The sequence below is a fragment of the Piliocolobus tephrosceles genome, chromosome 3, assembly GCF_002776525.5.
Source record: "Piliocolobus tephrosceles isolate RC106 chromosome 3, ASM277652v3, whole genome shotgun sequence".
Lineage (NCBI taxonomy): Eukaryota > Metazoa > Chordata > Mammalia > Primates > Cercopithecidae > Piliocolobus > Piliocolobus tephrosceles.
The window spans coordinates 180,147,092-180,160,893 of NC_045436.1; the positions used below are offsets into that span (position 1 = coordinate 180,147,092).

General features: G+C 55.9%; 1 protein-coding gene across 9 annotated transcripts in view; it reads left to right on the plus strand.

Moving 5' to 3' along the window:
* Positions 1–13,802, plus strand: part of SH3TC1 (SH3 domain and tetratricopeptide repeats 1) — a 42,749-nt gene that overhangs the window by 19,995 nt on the left and 8,952 nt on the right. For all 9 annotated transcript variants that reach the window (XM_023206841.2, XM_026448272.2, XM_023206840.2 and 6 more), the window contains 5 exons: positions 461–656; positions 3,947–4,077; positions 5,652–5,693; positions 7,447–9,111; positions 12,600–12,780. In XM_023206841.2, the coding sequence (XP_023062609.1) occupies positions 461–656; positions 3,947–4,077; positions 5,652–5,693; positions 7,447–9,111; positions 12,600–12,780 (2,215 nt within the window). The remainder of the gene's footprint in view (positions 1–460; positions 657–3,946; positions 4,078–5,651; positions 5,694–7,446; positions 9,112–12,599; positions 12,781–13,802) is intronic.

The window sequence follows — 13,802 nt, forward strand, 5'->3', positions numbered from 1 at the left end:
AGCTGGCACTGCCAGCAGCCCTTCTGCTTGGATGCCAGATCCAGCGTTTTTTGCTCTGTGCCAAGCTGCCGGTGTCTGGATGACCTGTGCACCTGTCAGGGGGACTAACGCCCCTTGCAGGAGCAGGGTGGGGAGTGGGTGGGGAGTGGGTGGGGCTGGGGGTTGTGGCTGCAGAAGGAAAGGAGGAAAGAGCCTTGGTTTTGGAGGTTGATGGCCGAGGCTCATTTATCAACATCTCTGAACCTCCATTTTCCTCATCTTCAATAGAGGGATAAAAACATCCCTCTGAGGACCACGTAGACGTTCCCTGTCTCATTGCGGAGGCCAAGCTTTACCACGAACCTCCTAGCAGCCAAAAGATGAATTCCCCATGGTCCAGGGTGGCTGGCATCGGCCCTGTCTGCCCGCTCTGGCCCCTATTTGGTCTCCCTGGCACTCACCGTGTGGCTTTCTTCTGTAGCTGTGGGCCTGGCCTCGGCGTTGGCAGACTTCCAGGGCTCGGGGCCCGAAGAGCTGACCTTCCAAGGTGGCGACCTCATCGAGATCCTTGGGGCGCGGGTGCCCGGCCTGCCCTGGTGCGTGGGCCGACACGCAGCCTCGGGCCAGGTGGGGTTTGTGCGGAGCGGCCTCATCAGCATGCAGGGCCCCGTGTCCGAGTGAGTGGCTGGAGCCCCGCCCCTTTCCTGAACCCACTCCCATCTCACCTAAGGGGACATTGTTGCGTCCACCTGGCTTCCCAAGTGACAAGCCTGGAAGTCACTGTGGATGACGCCTAGTCTCTTCCCTTGTCCTCAGGCTGCTGCCCCCTCGGCCCCAGGGTTCCCCGGTGTCCTTCCTCCGGGCTGCTGCAGGGAGAGCGTTCCCTCAAATGCCCACCTGCCCATGTGCATTATCTTCACGTGGCTGCCATGATAAGGCTCTGCACACCAGGCGCTTAAAGCCACAGAAATGTGCTCGTTCAGAGTTGTGGAGGCTGAAAGTCTAAAACCGAGGCCAGAAGGGCCACATTTTCTCTGGAGTCTCTAGGGGAGGGTCCTTCTTGCCTCTTCCAGCTCGTGGTGGCTGTGGGCATTCCTTGGCTTGTGGCCACATCACTGCACCCTGCCACCATCTCCATGTGGCTGTCTTCCTCTGTGTGTCTACTGTATTCTCTTCTTCTAAGGGTGCCCGTCTCCTAGCGCCTGTCCAACTCCAGTCTGACCTCATCTTAGCTGAACTAATTACACCTGCAGAGATCCTTTCTCCAGAAAAGCTTACATTCTGGGGTTCCGAGACACATGAATTGAGGGACACAATGTAATCCAGTACACACGTCGCCCTCCTCCGTAAAGCCCCAGGAAGCTTCTGGGCCCGGCCTTGCGGGCCCCCATGGCCAGGCTGGCCCTCGCCATCAGCTCACCGAAGTGCAGCTGCGCAGAGTAACTCATGCCTTCTAACACGGCTCTGGGTGACACGTGTGCCCTTCTGCCTGGGATGCCCCCTCTCCCCGACCCCCCTGTTCTCCTGGGGCCTCCCGTCAGCCCCCGTCGCTCCTCTGTGGGGGCACTCTTCTGGCCATATGCCTCTTCCTCTGTGATTTCTACCCCACCCATGACCTGCCTGCCCCCAGCCAGGGAACTCCAGGAGAAGAATTCCCTGGTCACTTCTGTGTCCTCCCTGCCCAGTGCGAGCAACAGCAGGGGGTCTTTGGAGAGGAGTCAGCTGTGCCCATCCTTTGATGGAATTCTGTTTCCCTGGACTTGACCTTCTTCAGCCCTCGGTCAAGGAGCACAGAGAACGTGGGTGCGTGGAGAGTCCACTTTCTGGGTCATATGACCCTGGTCCTGGCCCCACCAATGAGATGCTTGTCTTCAGTGGTCCTTTTCCATGTTTGGGGCTGCAACAGACCAACACTTCTCAGACTGGGTCTTAGAGGCCGTTTGTTATCATGCCTCATCAAGCCATGCATTTGTTCCCCTCATGGAAAGGGTCCGTCTGCTCTGGTACCTCTGGCACCTGTGCATCAGAAGCAGTTGGAAGCCGGCTAGGCCATGCTCTGATGGCAGGAGCTACACCAGCAGTTCCCAAAGCATGTTCTCACCCACTACTCCATCATAGACTTCATCATGCCCTAAGCAGTGGGGAAAAGCTTTGTTCACATCCCTTGTGGGTGATCCCAGGGATTCCCAGCACAAACAAGACATCTTTTTCCTGTTGAAATGCCTTCCCCACATTTACGTCACCTCCAGAATCCTCTTCTCACACAACCCTGTTTGCTTTTGGCTGAGCTGGTGCTCCACCGGACACTGTCTGAGCATCCTTGGTCTAGCTGATCCCTACCATTTCCAACGGAGACCACTTCTCAACAGGTCACTGGGGGCCGTGTGAAGTCAGCATGTACTGAACTTAAAAAGGGTCAGAGAAGAGCCAGGGAATGAGCTAGTTTGTTCCCTTCCTTTAACCCAGAAGGATGACAGGGCCAGGTGCCATTGGTCCTGTTCACAAATGGAGAAATTCTGACTTCTCTCATCCACTCAACAAATGTTTGCTGAATATCTTTCCTAATCCAGACCCTGGATTTTCATCTTTTATTTAATGAACAACCTGGTGGCTCTTCTTTTTTTTTCTTTAACTTTATTTTTGACACAATTTGAGACTTAGAAGAAAGTTGCAAAAAGAGTACAACATTCCCATATGCCCTCACTCAGATTGTACAAATGTTAACATGTTATGATATTTGCTTTATTACTTTCTGTCTTTCACTTCTATTTTTTTCTAAACCCTTTGAGAGTAAGTTGTAAACATGATGTTCCTTTACCCCTAAATAATGCAATATGTGGTTCCTAAAACCAGGACATCTGCTTGTGTAACCACAGTACAACTGTTGAAATCAGGAAATTAGCACTGATACAATGCCATTATCTACAGATCTTATTCAGATTTTGCCAGTAGTCACAATGATGCCCTTTATAGACAATGAAAATTTCAGACCACATGTTCTATTCAGATGTCCTGTCTTGCCTTCTTAATATGAAACAGCTTTTCAGTCTTTCTTTGATGTTTTTAAAGAATATAGGCCCGTTATTTTGTAGAATGTGCTGTAAGCTACTCTAAGTTTTTTTAAAATCTCAATAAGATGCTTTTCAAAGTTTCATATTATACTGGTAATTTAGTCCTATAAGCAAAAATTGCCTCCTTTCTGTTTCCCTCTCTCCCTCTCTCTCTGTTTCTTCCTGTAGTTCTTCTCCCTGACTTTATGAGAGTGCCCTGAGTTTATGTTGGGGAGCACTGAGGTTGTACAGAGTTTACAATGTGGAGAGATTGGATTGGTTCTGCCTGCAGCTGTCAGAGGGGACTTCATAAGGGAGGGGACATTTGAGGTGGGGCTTTGAAGGCTGTCTAGGAGCTCACTGTCCTAGGACACCATTACCTGTTTGCATCTGTTGTAGCCTTTCCTGCTTTTGGGTATCTGCCCCTGGCCAGACAAGGCACCCCTTGAGGGCAGGATCTGTTTTTTTTTTGTTTTTTTTTTCCAGACAGTGTCTTGCTCTGTTGCCCAGGCTGGAGTGCAGTGGTGTGATCTCGGCTCACTGCAACCTCTTCCTCCCGTGTTCAAGTGATTCTCCTGCCACAACCTCCCGAACAGCTGGGATTACAGGCTCATGCCACCATGCCTGGCTAATTTTTGTATTTTTGTAGAGACGGGGTTTCACCATGTTGGCTAGGCTGGTCTTGAACCCCTGACCTCAAATGATCTGCCTGCCTCAGCCTCCCAAAGTGCTGGGATTACAGGCGTGAGCCACTGCATCCAGACTTTTTGTTGTTGTTGTTTTTAAATCTCTGTCTCCACCCCTGGGCAGAGAGTAGTGCTCCGAGACTGTCAAATCAAGGAATGGGAATGTGTCTTAGTGTGAAATGCTGACTTCGCAAATATGTTATTTTAAATAAAGCACTTAATTTTTTCCAGGATGGAAAGTGCGATTTTTCTCAATGAGGAAGAAAAGTCATTCTTCAGCGAGGGCCGCTTTTCTGAGGAGGATGCCAGGCAGTTGCTGAGGCGGATGTCAGGCACTGATGTCTGCAGCGTGTACAGCCTGGGTGCGTGTGGGCGATGCCTGTGGCAGGGCTGCTGCCCTCCCCTTTCCCTTCCGCAGCCCCCACTGCCTTGTCCATCCACAGATAGTGAGTGCCAGCCCCCGGGCGCTGAAAGGTGAACAGACAGAGGCTGCCGCCGCCTCCAGGGCACACAGGGGCTGCAGACAAGCCAAACAGGAGAGAGGATGGGTGAGGGGCTGGGGCCGTGGGAACGCGGCCCTGAGTCTCCCGTGGGCACCAGGGAAGCCCTTCCTACCCTGACCCCAGGCGCCTGCCTGAGACGCTGGGCGAGGGAGAGGGTGTGGACCTGGTTCTAATTTGCCAGCCCTGAAGGCTCCTGTTCGGGGCCCAGCCCTTTGCCCACCGCGCTTTGCCTGGGTGAGGGCGACTTTTCTCCTCGTCACAAGACAAAGAACCCAGGCTGTGGTGTGGCCTGGTCACCTGGCTGCCAGGGAATGTCATGGTGGGATCCCAGGGCTGCTGCCTTCCAGGGACAGAAATAGTCCCTCTGACCTCAGTGCCCCTCTGTGTGCAAAAGGTTTCTCTGGGGGCTGCAGAGCAGTGCAGATGAAGGTGGTATGTCATCCCAAACATAAAGAAACATGGCAGAGATCATGCCATTTTCTGGGTATAGATAAACACAGACGTGCCTACACACCTACTTTTTTTTTTGAGACAGAGTCTTGCTCTGTTGCCCAGGCTGGAGTGCAGTGGCATGATCTTGGCTCACTGCAACCTCTGCCTTCTGGGTTCAAGCGATTCTCATGTCTCAGCCTCCCAAGTAGCTGGAACTACAGGCATGTGCCACCACACCCTGGATTAGTTTTGTATTTTTTTTGTAGAGATGGGGTTTCGCCATGTTGGCCAGGCTGGCATTACAGGGTGCAGGTGTTGTGGGTGGGGACGTTACAGGGGGCAGGTGTTGTGGGTGGGGACGTTACAGGGTGTAGGTGTTGTGGGGTGGGGCGTTACAGGGTGTAGGTGTTGTGGGGTGGGGCGTTACAAGGTGTAGGTGTTCTGGGGTGGGGGCATTGGAGGGTGCTCCCCAGAACTGCACGCCTGTTATCCCAGTTCACAGCACTTGAAGTGGTCCACACCTTTTACAGCTATTTCTCATTTGATCTCCATGGAAACCCAGTAAGCAGTTAGTGTCAGCCACTTTGCTGGGGTGGAAACAGACCCAGGAGCTGCCTGCCCTGGGATGAAGAGGGTGGGGGTGCACGGTGGATCGGCATTCATCCCTGGGCTGAGCCGATAGAAGCTGAGATCGTGCTCCCACTGATGATGGGAGGATGTCCCCAGAAGATGGGAGAGGGGAGTCTCCACAGGGGTTGGGTGGGGTGGAGGCCTGGAGATGCTGGAACATGGGAATTCTCTGGCCCGTTGGCTGTGCCTCTCCCTCAGGTGTCAGGAGTGCTCCTATGCTGGTGTGCACCTGTACCCCTGCAACACCCCAGCCAGCAACCCCTGCACCCTGCAGTGCTCTCACCCTGCAACACTGACACCCAGCTCAAGCTGACATGGGACCAGAGGTGCTGGCTGGGGGTGTTGATTGCTTCTCTTTTCTCCCTTGCCAGACTCAGTAGAGGAAGCTGAGACCGAGCAGCCGCAGGAAAAAGGTGGGTTTTGCCGGTGGCTCAGGCTTCCTCTGGTTACGAGCTGGGCCTTGGGGTAACGCCGGGGGAGGTGACAGAGCTGAGTACAGTGGGCACTAGATGTGGCTGTCACTCCTTTGTGGTGTGGGCTGGGGGTGTGGGGGACGTCGCCTGAGGTGGTCCTAAACCTCCCGTCTACTCTGGCACTGGAGGCCGTGGCGTCCCACACTTCTTCCAATGAATATGCTGGCCCCCGCCTGGTCCCCGACCGAGGTGGGGCATCCTTTCCACTGCTGGGGCCCACATGGAGCTGTGGGTTCCTTTCTCATGACCTGGAGAAGCTGCAGCTCGCCCTGTGCTCTGCCTCAGAGATGGGAGGCCACACAGCCCTCAGCGGGTAGCAGAATTCAGAGCCTTAGGTTGCAGGGGCCTCAACTGAGGTCCCTGAAGGGTCTGCTCTTTCCTGAGGGGCTGATTCAGGGAGGCCCTCCCGTCTCCCCTCTGTGGCTCTGTCTCTTCCCCTCACACAGGGTCCGCATGTGGACTGCCTGGTGATGTGGACGCCCCAAGGGCCCTTGGAAGTTCCCTGGGAATGGGATCCATCCCAGTACACTTGGGATGCAGCACAAGGTCCCAGAGGAGGCCTGGGAAGCCAGTGGGGAAGGGAAGGCTGTTGTAGGTTTGCCTCGGGGAGGGGGTGGTTCCACCCTCTGCCAAAGTCCCTGGAGCAAAGGCACGTGGCTCTCCAGCTGCCCCAGAGGCCAGGGTAGTGGCTGGGAGGGGCTGTGTGCCTCTGCCTGGTGGGGGAGATTTCTTAGCTAATGTAGTGTAGTCAAGTCAGACATTTGCCTCTAAATCATATTTATTTATTTATTTTAATTCCAAGGCTTTACAGACAAATAAGGAGACAGTTTGTATTGAAAATAGTTTTTACATGTGAGCTTGAAACAGACAGTCTGTTTAAATCTAGGTTTTTTCCTTCCCAGTAATGCCTCCTTTCATCCCAGGTTTTCCAACAGGAAATGCGGTCGTTTGCTTACCTCTGGGAGGGGGCTTTGGCTAGGAATCCACCGAAGCCAGCTGGAAGCCAGCAGATGCCAGCGGGCTGCTTGAGCAGCCTGGCCTTTGTTAACCCTTTAGGAACTGTGGGCTTCAGGTTTTCAGACCCTCCAAGGTGAAGGTGGCCACAGGGGCCTGGAAGCTTTCCCATCCTTCCTGCAGGGATGGTCCGTTTCCCTGCACGGAGCTTGGTACCTGGGTACAACACCCCTGTCCTGTGCCGTCGGTGGCTTTACCAATTTTGCGTAGCAGCTTTTGAGCTGATCAATAGCTCCGATTGGCTGTTGAGGATTTCATGGATGCCTGTACCCCACCGGGGGGCCCAATATGCTGACAGAAGTTACATTTGTAGTTGTAGTGCTGCACATACATGGGTCCAGTTAGAAGGCTTTCATTCTTTCTAAAGGGAAAGGCATCTCTGAGGGATTGCTGAGCTGACATAGTCTCCTAAAACGATGCTGTCAGGTGGGCGACAAAGCAGGACAGGAGGGTGATTCTGTAGGAGAGTCAGGCCATGAGCCTGCGTGTTCTCTCTGTCCCCAGAGTGCTGGAGTTTCTATGTGCTCCAGGCCCCGGGTTTGCATTGCACATAATTCTCAAGGGCTCATGGCAAGCTGCACCAGGGACACAGAGGGCGGGGATGCGGGGACCCTGCCCCCAGTGGACCAAGGACTCACTGCTGGACTCTAATCTGTCTAGATGTTTTTGTGACTTGCAGAAATGCCTCCACCTTGCCTGGGCCCGGAGCCACAGGAGACCCTGCAGAAGGTGAAGAATGTTCTGGAACAATGCAAGACCTGCCCAGGCTGCCCCCAGGAGCCAGCATCCTTGGGTCTCTGTGCGGCATCCAGCAACGTGAGCTTGCAGGACCCCGAGGAGCCCTCCTTCTGCTTGGAAGCTGAGGACGACTGGGAGGATCCAGAGGCCCTGAGCTCACTGCTGCTGTTCCTGAACACCCCCGGATACAAGGCCAGCTTCCGTGGCCTGTACGACGTGGCACTGCCATGGCTGAGCAGCGTGTTCTGCAGCTTTAGCGATGAGGAGGAGCTGACTGGGCGCCTGGCACAGGCCCGAGGGGCGGCTAAGAAAGCTGGCCTCCTCATGGCCCTGGCCAGGCTCTGCTTCCTCCTGGGGCGGCTGTGCAGCAGGAGGCTCAAGCTGTCCCAGGCCCGGGTGTACTTTGAGGAAGCACTGGGGGCCCTGGAGGGCAGTTTTGGGGACCTGTTCCTGGTGGTGGCTGTGTACGCCAACCTGGCCAGCATTTACCGGAAGCAGAAGAACCGGGAGAAGTGTACACAGGTGGTTCCCAAAGCCATGGCCCTGCTCCTGGGGATGCCCAGCCACATCTGCAGCACTGAGGCGGAGGGGGAGCTCCTGCAGCTGGCGCTGCGGCAGGCGGTGGGTGGCCAGAGCCTGCAGGCCGAGGCCCGGGCCTGCTTCCTGCTGGCCAGGCACCACGTGCACCTCAAGCAGCCCGAGGAGGCCCTGCCCTTCCTAGAGCGGCTGCTGCTTTTGCACAGGGACTCGGGAGCCCCAGAGGCTGCGTGGCTCTCAGACTGCTACCTACTCCTGGCTGACATCTACAGCCGCAAGTGCCTGCCCCACCTGGTGCTGAGCTGTGTCAAGGTGGCCTCATTGAGGACACAGGACTCGCTGGCCGGCTCGCTGAGGAGCGTGAACCTGGTGCTCCAGAACGCCCTCCAGCCCCACAGCCTCCCCACACAGACTTCCCACTACCTCAGGCGAGCGCTGGCCTCCCTAACCCCGGGCACAGGCCAGGCGCTGTGCGGCCTTCTCCACGCCAGCCTGGCCCAGCTGTACAGCCACCATGGCTACCACAGCCCGGCCATCACCTTCATGACGCAGGCAGTGGAAGCCAGTGCTGTTGCCGGAGTCCGTGCCATCGTGGACCGCCTGGTGGCCCTGGCCTGGCTGCACGTGCTTCATGGGCAGAGCCCGGTGGCCCTGGACATCCTGCAGTCTGTCCAGGATGCAGTGGTGGCCAGCGAGGACCAGGAGGGCGTGATTGCCAACATGGTGGCCGTAGCTCTGAAGAGGACGGGCCAGACGAGGCAGGCAGCCGAGGGCTACTACCGTGCCCTACGGGCGGCTCGGGACCTGGGCCAGCGGAGGAACCAGGCAGTGGTGCTGGCCAACTTCGGGGCCCTGTGCCTGCACGCGGGTGCCAGCAGGCTGGCCCAGCACTACCTCCTGGAGGCCGTGCGGCTGTTCTCGAGGCTGCCCTGTGGGGAGTGTGGCCGGGACTTCACCCACGTGCTCCTGCAGCTGGGCCACCTCTGCACCCGCCAGGGCCCGGCCCAGCAGGGCAAGGGCTACTATGAGTGGGCCCTTTTGGTCGCCGTGGAGATGGGTCATGTGGAGAGTGAGTGCCCCAGTTCCTCCTCTGCGCCTTCTGGGGCCACTCGGGTCAGGGCACACCTGGGGTTTGTGATTCAGAAACAAGTGGTGGTTTTTCCACCATCGAAAGTGCTGAGTCGTGGCCAACAGCAGATGTTGGCAAGCGCCCTGGAGACAGGCGGTTCTCACACAGGGCCAGGCCCTCTGTGCCCTACTGAGGCAGCCAGCTCTTCCTGGTTTGCTCAGGGACCATCCTGCCTTGAGCACGGAAAGTCCTGCGTGCTGGGAATCCCTAGACATAACCCTGGGATCAAGGCAGTCTCTGCTGAGCTGGGACTTGGGGCCCCTCCATGAACCAGGTCCTGAACGCCGGTTCTCGTGCCCGTGTTATCTGCTTGGTATCTTGGCAGCCCTGTGCACCTGTCATCCCAATTCACAGAGGACACAGGGGCGGGTGATTGCCCAAAGCCGCAGAGCAGTTCATGCAAAAGCAGCTTGTCGTGCAGAGTGTGCCAGACCCCACCCACCAGTGCGGCTTGTGGGGTCTTCGGGTGGCAGGGGCTGAGCGTGGGAATGTGAGCTTCAGGCCAGAGAAGCCACAAAAGGGTGAGTGGCGTGATGGCGGGGCAGCACTTGGCTGTGGGTTAGGGAAGCTTCTTTAGTCTGGGACCAGAGGGTTGAGAGGATTTAGTCAAGTAATAGGTGGTGGGTGAGGGGCTGATGGTGGGGGAGGGGCTGGTGGTGTAGCCTGTGTGAAGGCCCAGGGGTGAGCGAGTGGGGGTGAGTGAGCGGGGAGGAGTGGGGTGTGAGCAGGGATGAGTGGGGTGTGAGTGGTGGTGAGTGAGCAGGGCTTACGCAGGGAGGTGCAGAGTTGGGAGTGGGTGGCTTGGGTGCTGAATGGTAAGAAGCTCTTCTGGAGAGCTATGCAGGGCTTGGGGCCTCAGGCTGTGGCTTGGCTTTTTCCCCAAGAGCATTGGGGAGCCATGGAGTGCTATAGAACAGTCACTGCAGACTGGGCAGTGAACGGACAGTAGGTGGGCAGGGCTGTCCGAAATCTAGGCCACAGAGGATAGATGAGGAAGTTGAGTCCAGGGAAACTGCCGAGACAAGCGATACTGTTGTGGGTCCCCTCTGCCTTGCAGCGCTTTGTCCATCCTCCCAGGATGGACGTCATGGCACAGTGAGACCACTCAGAGGTGCCTCCTGTGGCCTGGACCAGAGCCCCAGGGGCTGTGGCCAAATCTGCCCATTTCCCAGCACAGGCCTGGCACCCACTCCTGGCCCTAGGAGGGATGAGATTTTGGAAAGGACCGTGTGAAGGAGCCCCGGTCCCACACATCTGCCCAAGCAGGGGTGGGGGGTTCAGACCCAGGCTTCTTTCCCAGGGGCATTCTCTGACTGGAAGGAGACCCTCCAGGAACCCAGCGCCCCAGCCCCCACTGCAGCCTCCGGTGGCTCCTGGCACAACAGCCTGTGGCACCTCCTCCTACGAGGCCCTCCTCGGGGTGCTGGGGGATTCAGACTTGGAAATGCAGGCCAGGGAACGGGGATCATGCGTCCCTGTCTCCCCACTCTGCGCTGAACAGTCGAGGAGACCGAGGGCGGGGCTAATACCCCACATGCTTACTTGGGGTCATTTTTAAATCACTTTCAGTAGTTCGTGTCCTTCTAGGAGTTTGGCTGTTGTGTCTAGATGATCTGATTTGTTGGTGTACAATTGTTCATAGTGTTTTCATGGAATCCTTTTATTTCTGTCAGGTCGGCAATAATGTTTCCTCTTTCATTTCCGATTTTAGAAACTTGGGTTTGTAATTAATTATTTATTTATTTTTATTAGAGATGGGGTCTCATCATGTTCCCCCAGGCTGGTCTTGAATGCTGGCCTCAGCGATCCTTCCACCTCGGCCTCACAAAGCACTGGGATGACAGGCGTGAGCCATGGTGCTCAGTCTCTGATTTGAGTCATTTGTGTCCCATCTTTCTTTTCTTGGTCAGTCTGGTGAAAGATTTGTCAATTTTGTTATTATTTTCAAAAAACCTACTTTTGGTTCTGTTGATGATCTCTTTTGTTTTTCCATTCTCTGTATTTTTACTTCCCATTTCCACTCTCATGTTTATTATGTTCTTCCTTTTGTTCACTTTGGTTCACTTTGGGTTCTTCACTTTGTTCACTTAGGTTTTTGATTTGAGATTTTTCTTCTTTCTTTGAATGTAGACATTTACAGTTATAAATTTCCCTTTTAGCACTGTCTTAGCTGCATCTTGGAATTTAATATGCTGTGCTTTTTTTTTTTTTTTTTTTAAGACAGAGTTTTGCTCTATTGCCCAGGCTGGGGTGCAGTGGTGCAATCTTGGCTCACTGCAACTTCTACCCAGGTTCAAGCCATTCTCATGCCTCAGCCTCCCGAGTAGCTGGGATTACAGACATGCACCACCACGCCCAGCTAATTTTTGTATTTTTTATAGAGATGGGGTTTCACTGTGTTTCCCAGGCTGGTCTCAAACTCCTGGACTCAAGCGATCCTCCCGCCTCGGCCTCCCACAGTGCTGGGATGACAGGCATGAACCACCGCGCTGGCCTGGGCTATGCATTTGTTTGCATTCTTCTCAAATTAGTTTTCAGTTTCCCTGACGGTCTCTTCTTTGACTCACTGGTTGTTTAGGAGTGTGTAATTTCCACATATTTTTGAATTTCGCATGTTTCCTTCACTGTTGATTTCCAGTTTCGTGCCAGTACAGCTGAAGAACTCCTCTGCTTTGGTCTCAGTCCTTCTCCATTCACTGAGGCTCGTTTTGTGGCCTGGCACGTGGTCTGTCGTGGGGAATGTCCCATGGGCGCTCGAGAGGACTGTGTATTCAGGTGTCATTGCGGGGCATGTGTGACAGATGTCCATTCGGCGTACCTGGTTTCCGGTGTTAATCTCCGGAATGTTTCTGACACTAGAAAATCAGCAGCTTTCCACCGTTCCCAGCACCCTGGCTTTGGGAGAGGCCAGTGAGCCTGTGGGTTTGGAGCCTGGTTGCGTGAGAGAAGCATGTGTGGGAACGCCAGGGGCCAGCTTTGAACCCCATTCCCCCAACATGATGCCGTGTGTGGCAGACATGACGCTTGGCTTTGCTCTCTCAGGGTTCCATCTGCGACAGGGGCTACTTGTGCCCCTCGCCTCATCAGCTCAGGCTGAAGGTGGCCCTGGTCCTGGCCAGAGGGACTTTGTGAAACATAAATAGATGACCTGGTGCAGGGGCCGAGCCTGGCCAGGACCTCGGCCCTGGGAGTTGTAAAGAAGGCCGGCCTGTACCACGAGCATCTGCACCAAGCTGTGCCCATGTCACGGTGTGCTTGGCGGCTGCCCTTGCACGGGTGCATGACCTGTCTGCGCTCAGGCTCCCCGCCTATGGGGCCCAGGCTTACAGAGGTGTGAAAAAGGCAAGCACAGCGCAGGCGCCTCCGAGTCCAGCCAGCCTCGCTTCGATGCTGGGAGGCTGACGTCTTCCTTTTTGTCTTCTGCCCAGGCCAGCTGCGGGCCGTCCAGAGACTGTGCTACTTCTACAGCACCGTCATGCCCAGCGAGGCCCAGTGTGTCATCTACCATGAGCTCCAGCTCTCCCTGGCCCGCAAGGTGGCTGACAAGGTGCTGGAGGGGCAGCTCCTGGAGACCATCAGTCAGCTCTACCTGTCCCTGGGCACCGAGCGGTGAGGGCTGGCTTTGCAGTGGTGGGGGCAGGAGGGGGGCAAAGGGGGCGGGGGGACAGGGCAGGGAATGGGGCACAGGGAAACTGGCCCAGGGCCCCAGCAGCCCCTCTCCTTGGGATCATTTGGTTCCTTGGCATCAGATGCTTTGGGCTGATGGGCCTGGGGTCGTCCCAGGGCTGCTGATGGCCCGTGAGTCCCAACTTGAGTCTCCCTTGTTGGGTGACACGTCTTCCCATCCCTGCCTGCACACCTCCCCAAAGGTCATCTCAACCCCAGCAGAGGCAGTACGTGCATTCTGGGCTGTTCTTCCTACTATGGTGGCTTTTGTCATCTGACTCTGCGTGCCCCGAGTCTTCACTCCTGGCCTTCATCTGTCCCCTTAAATGTGACCACAGCAGCCGCCTGTGGCTTCTCTCCCACAGAAGACAGAGCCAGTTGTGTCACCTGCTTCCCTGGGGCAGGGTTTCAAGGTCTCACGTCCCGTATGTGGCCCACTCGGCTTCCCCCAAGCATCCTGAGCTGGTGGGGTAACCATGGCCCTGGCCACCCCACCCATAGGGCGCGGTGATATTGCTGCAGTCACACCCCCTCCAGTGTTGAACTTACTGAGAGAGCAGGGAAGGAGCCAGATTCCACGGAGACCTGGGAGACTGGCTCCAGTCTTGGCCTCAGGTTCACAGAAGGAAAATGGGCCAGTGTGCTAGAGCCATGCTTCTCAAAGTGTGGTGCCTGAACCAGCAGAGCAGCATCCATGTCACCTAGGAGCTTGTGGCAAGTGGGAGTTCTACGGCCTGCCCCAGGCCTATGGAGCCGGAAGCTCTGGGGGCAGGGCCAGCAAGCTAGACGGACAGGCCTCCGGGTGACTGTGATGCCTGCACACCTTGAGAACCATCGGCCTAGATAGCCTCTGAACACTAACGGCTCCTGGTGCATCTGGAGAAGACACAGGCCATGTCTGGGAGGCAGGGGAGATGGACTAGCACACTCCTCCTGCCACAGGGCAGCATGATGCTCGATTCCCT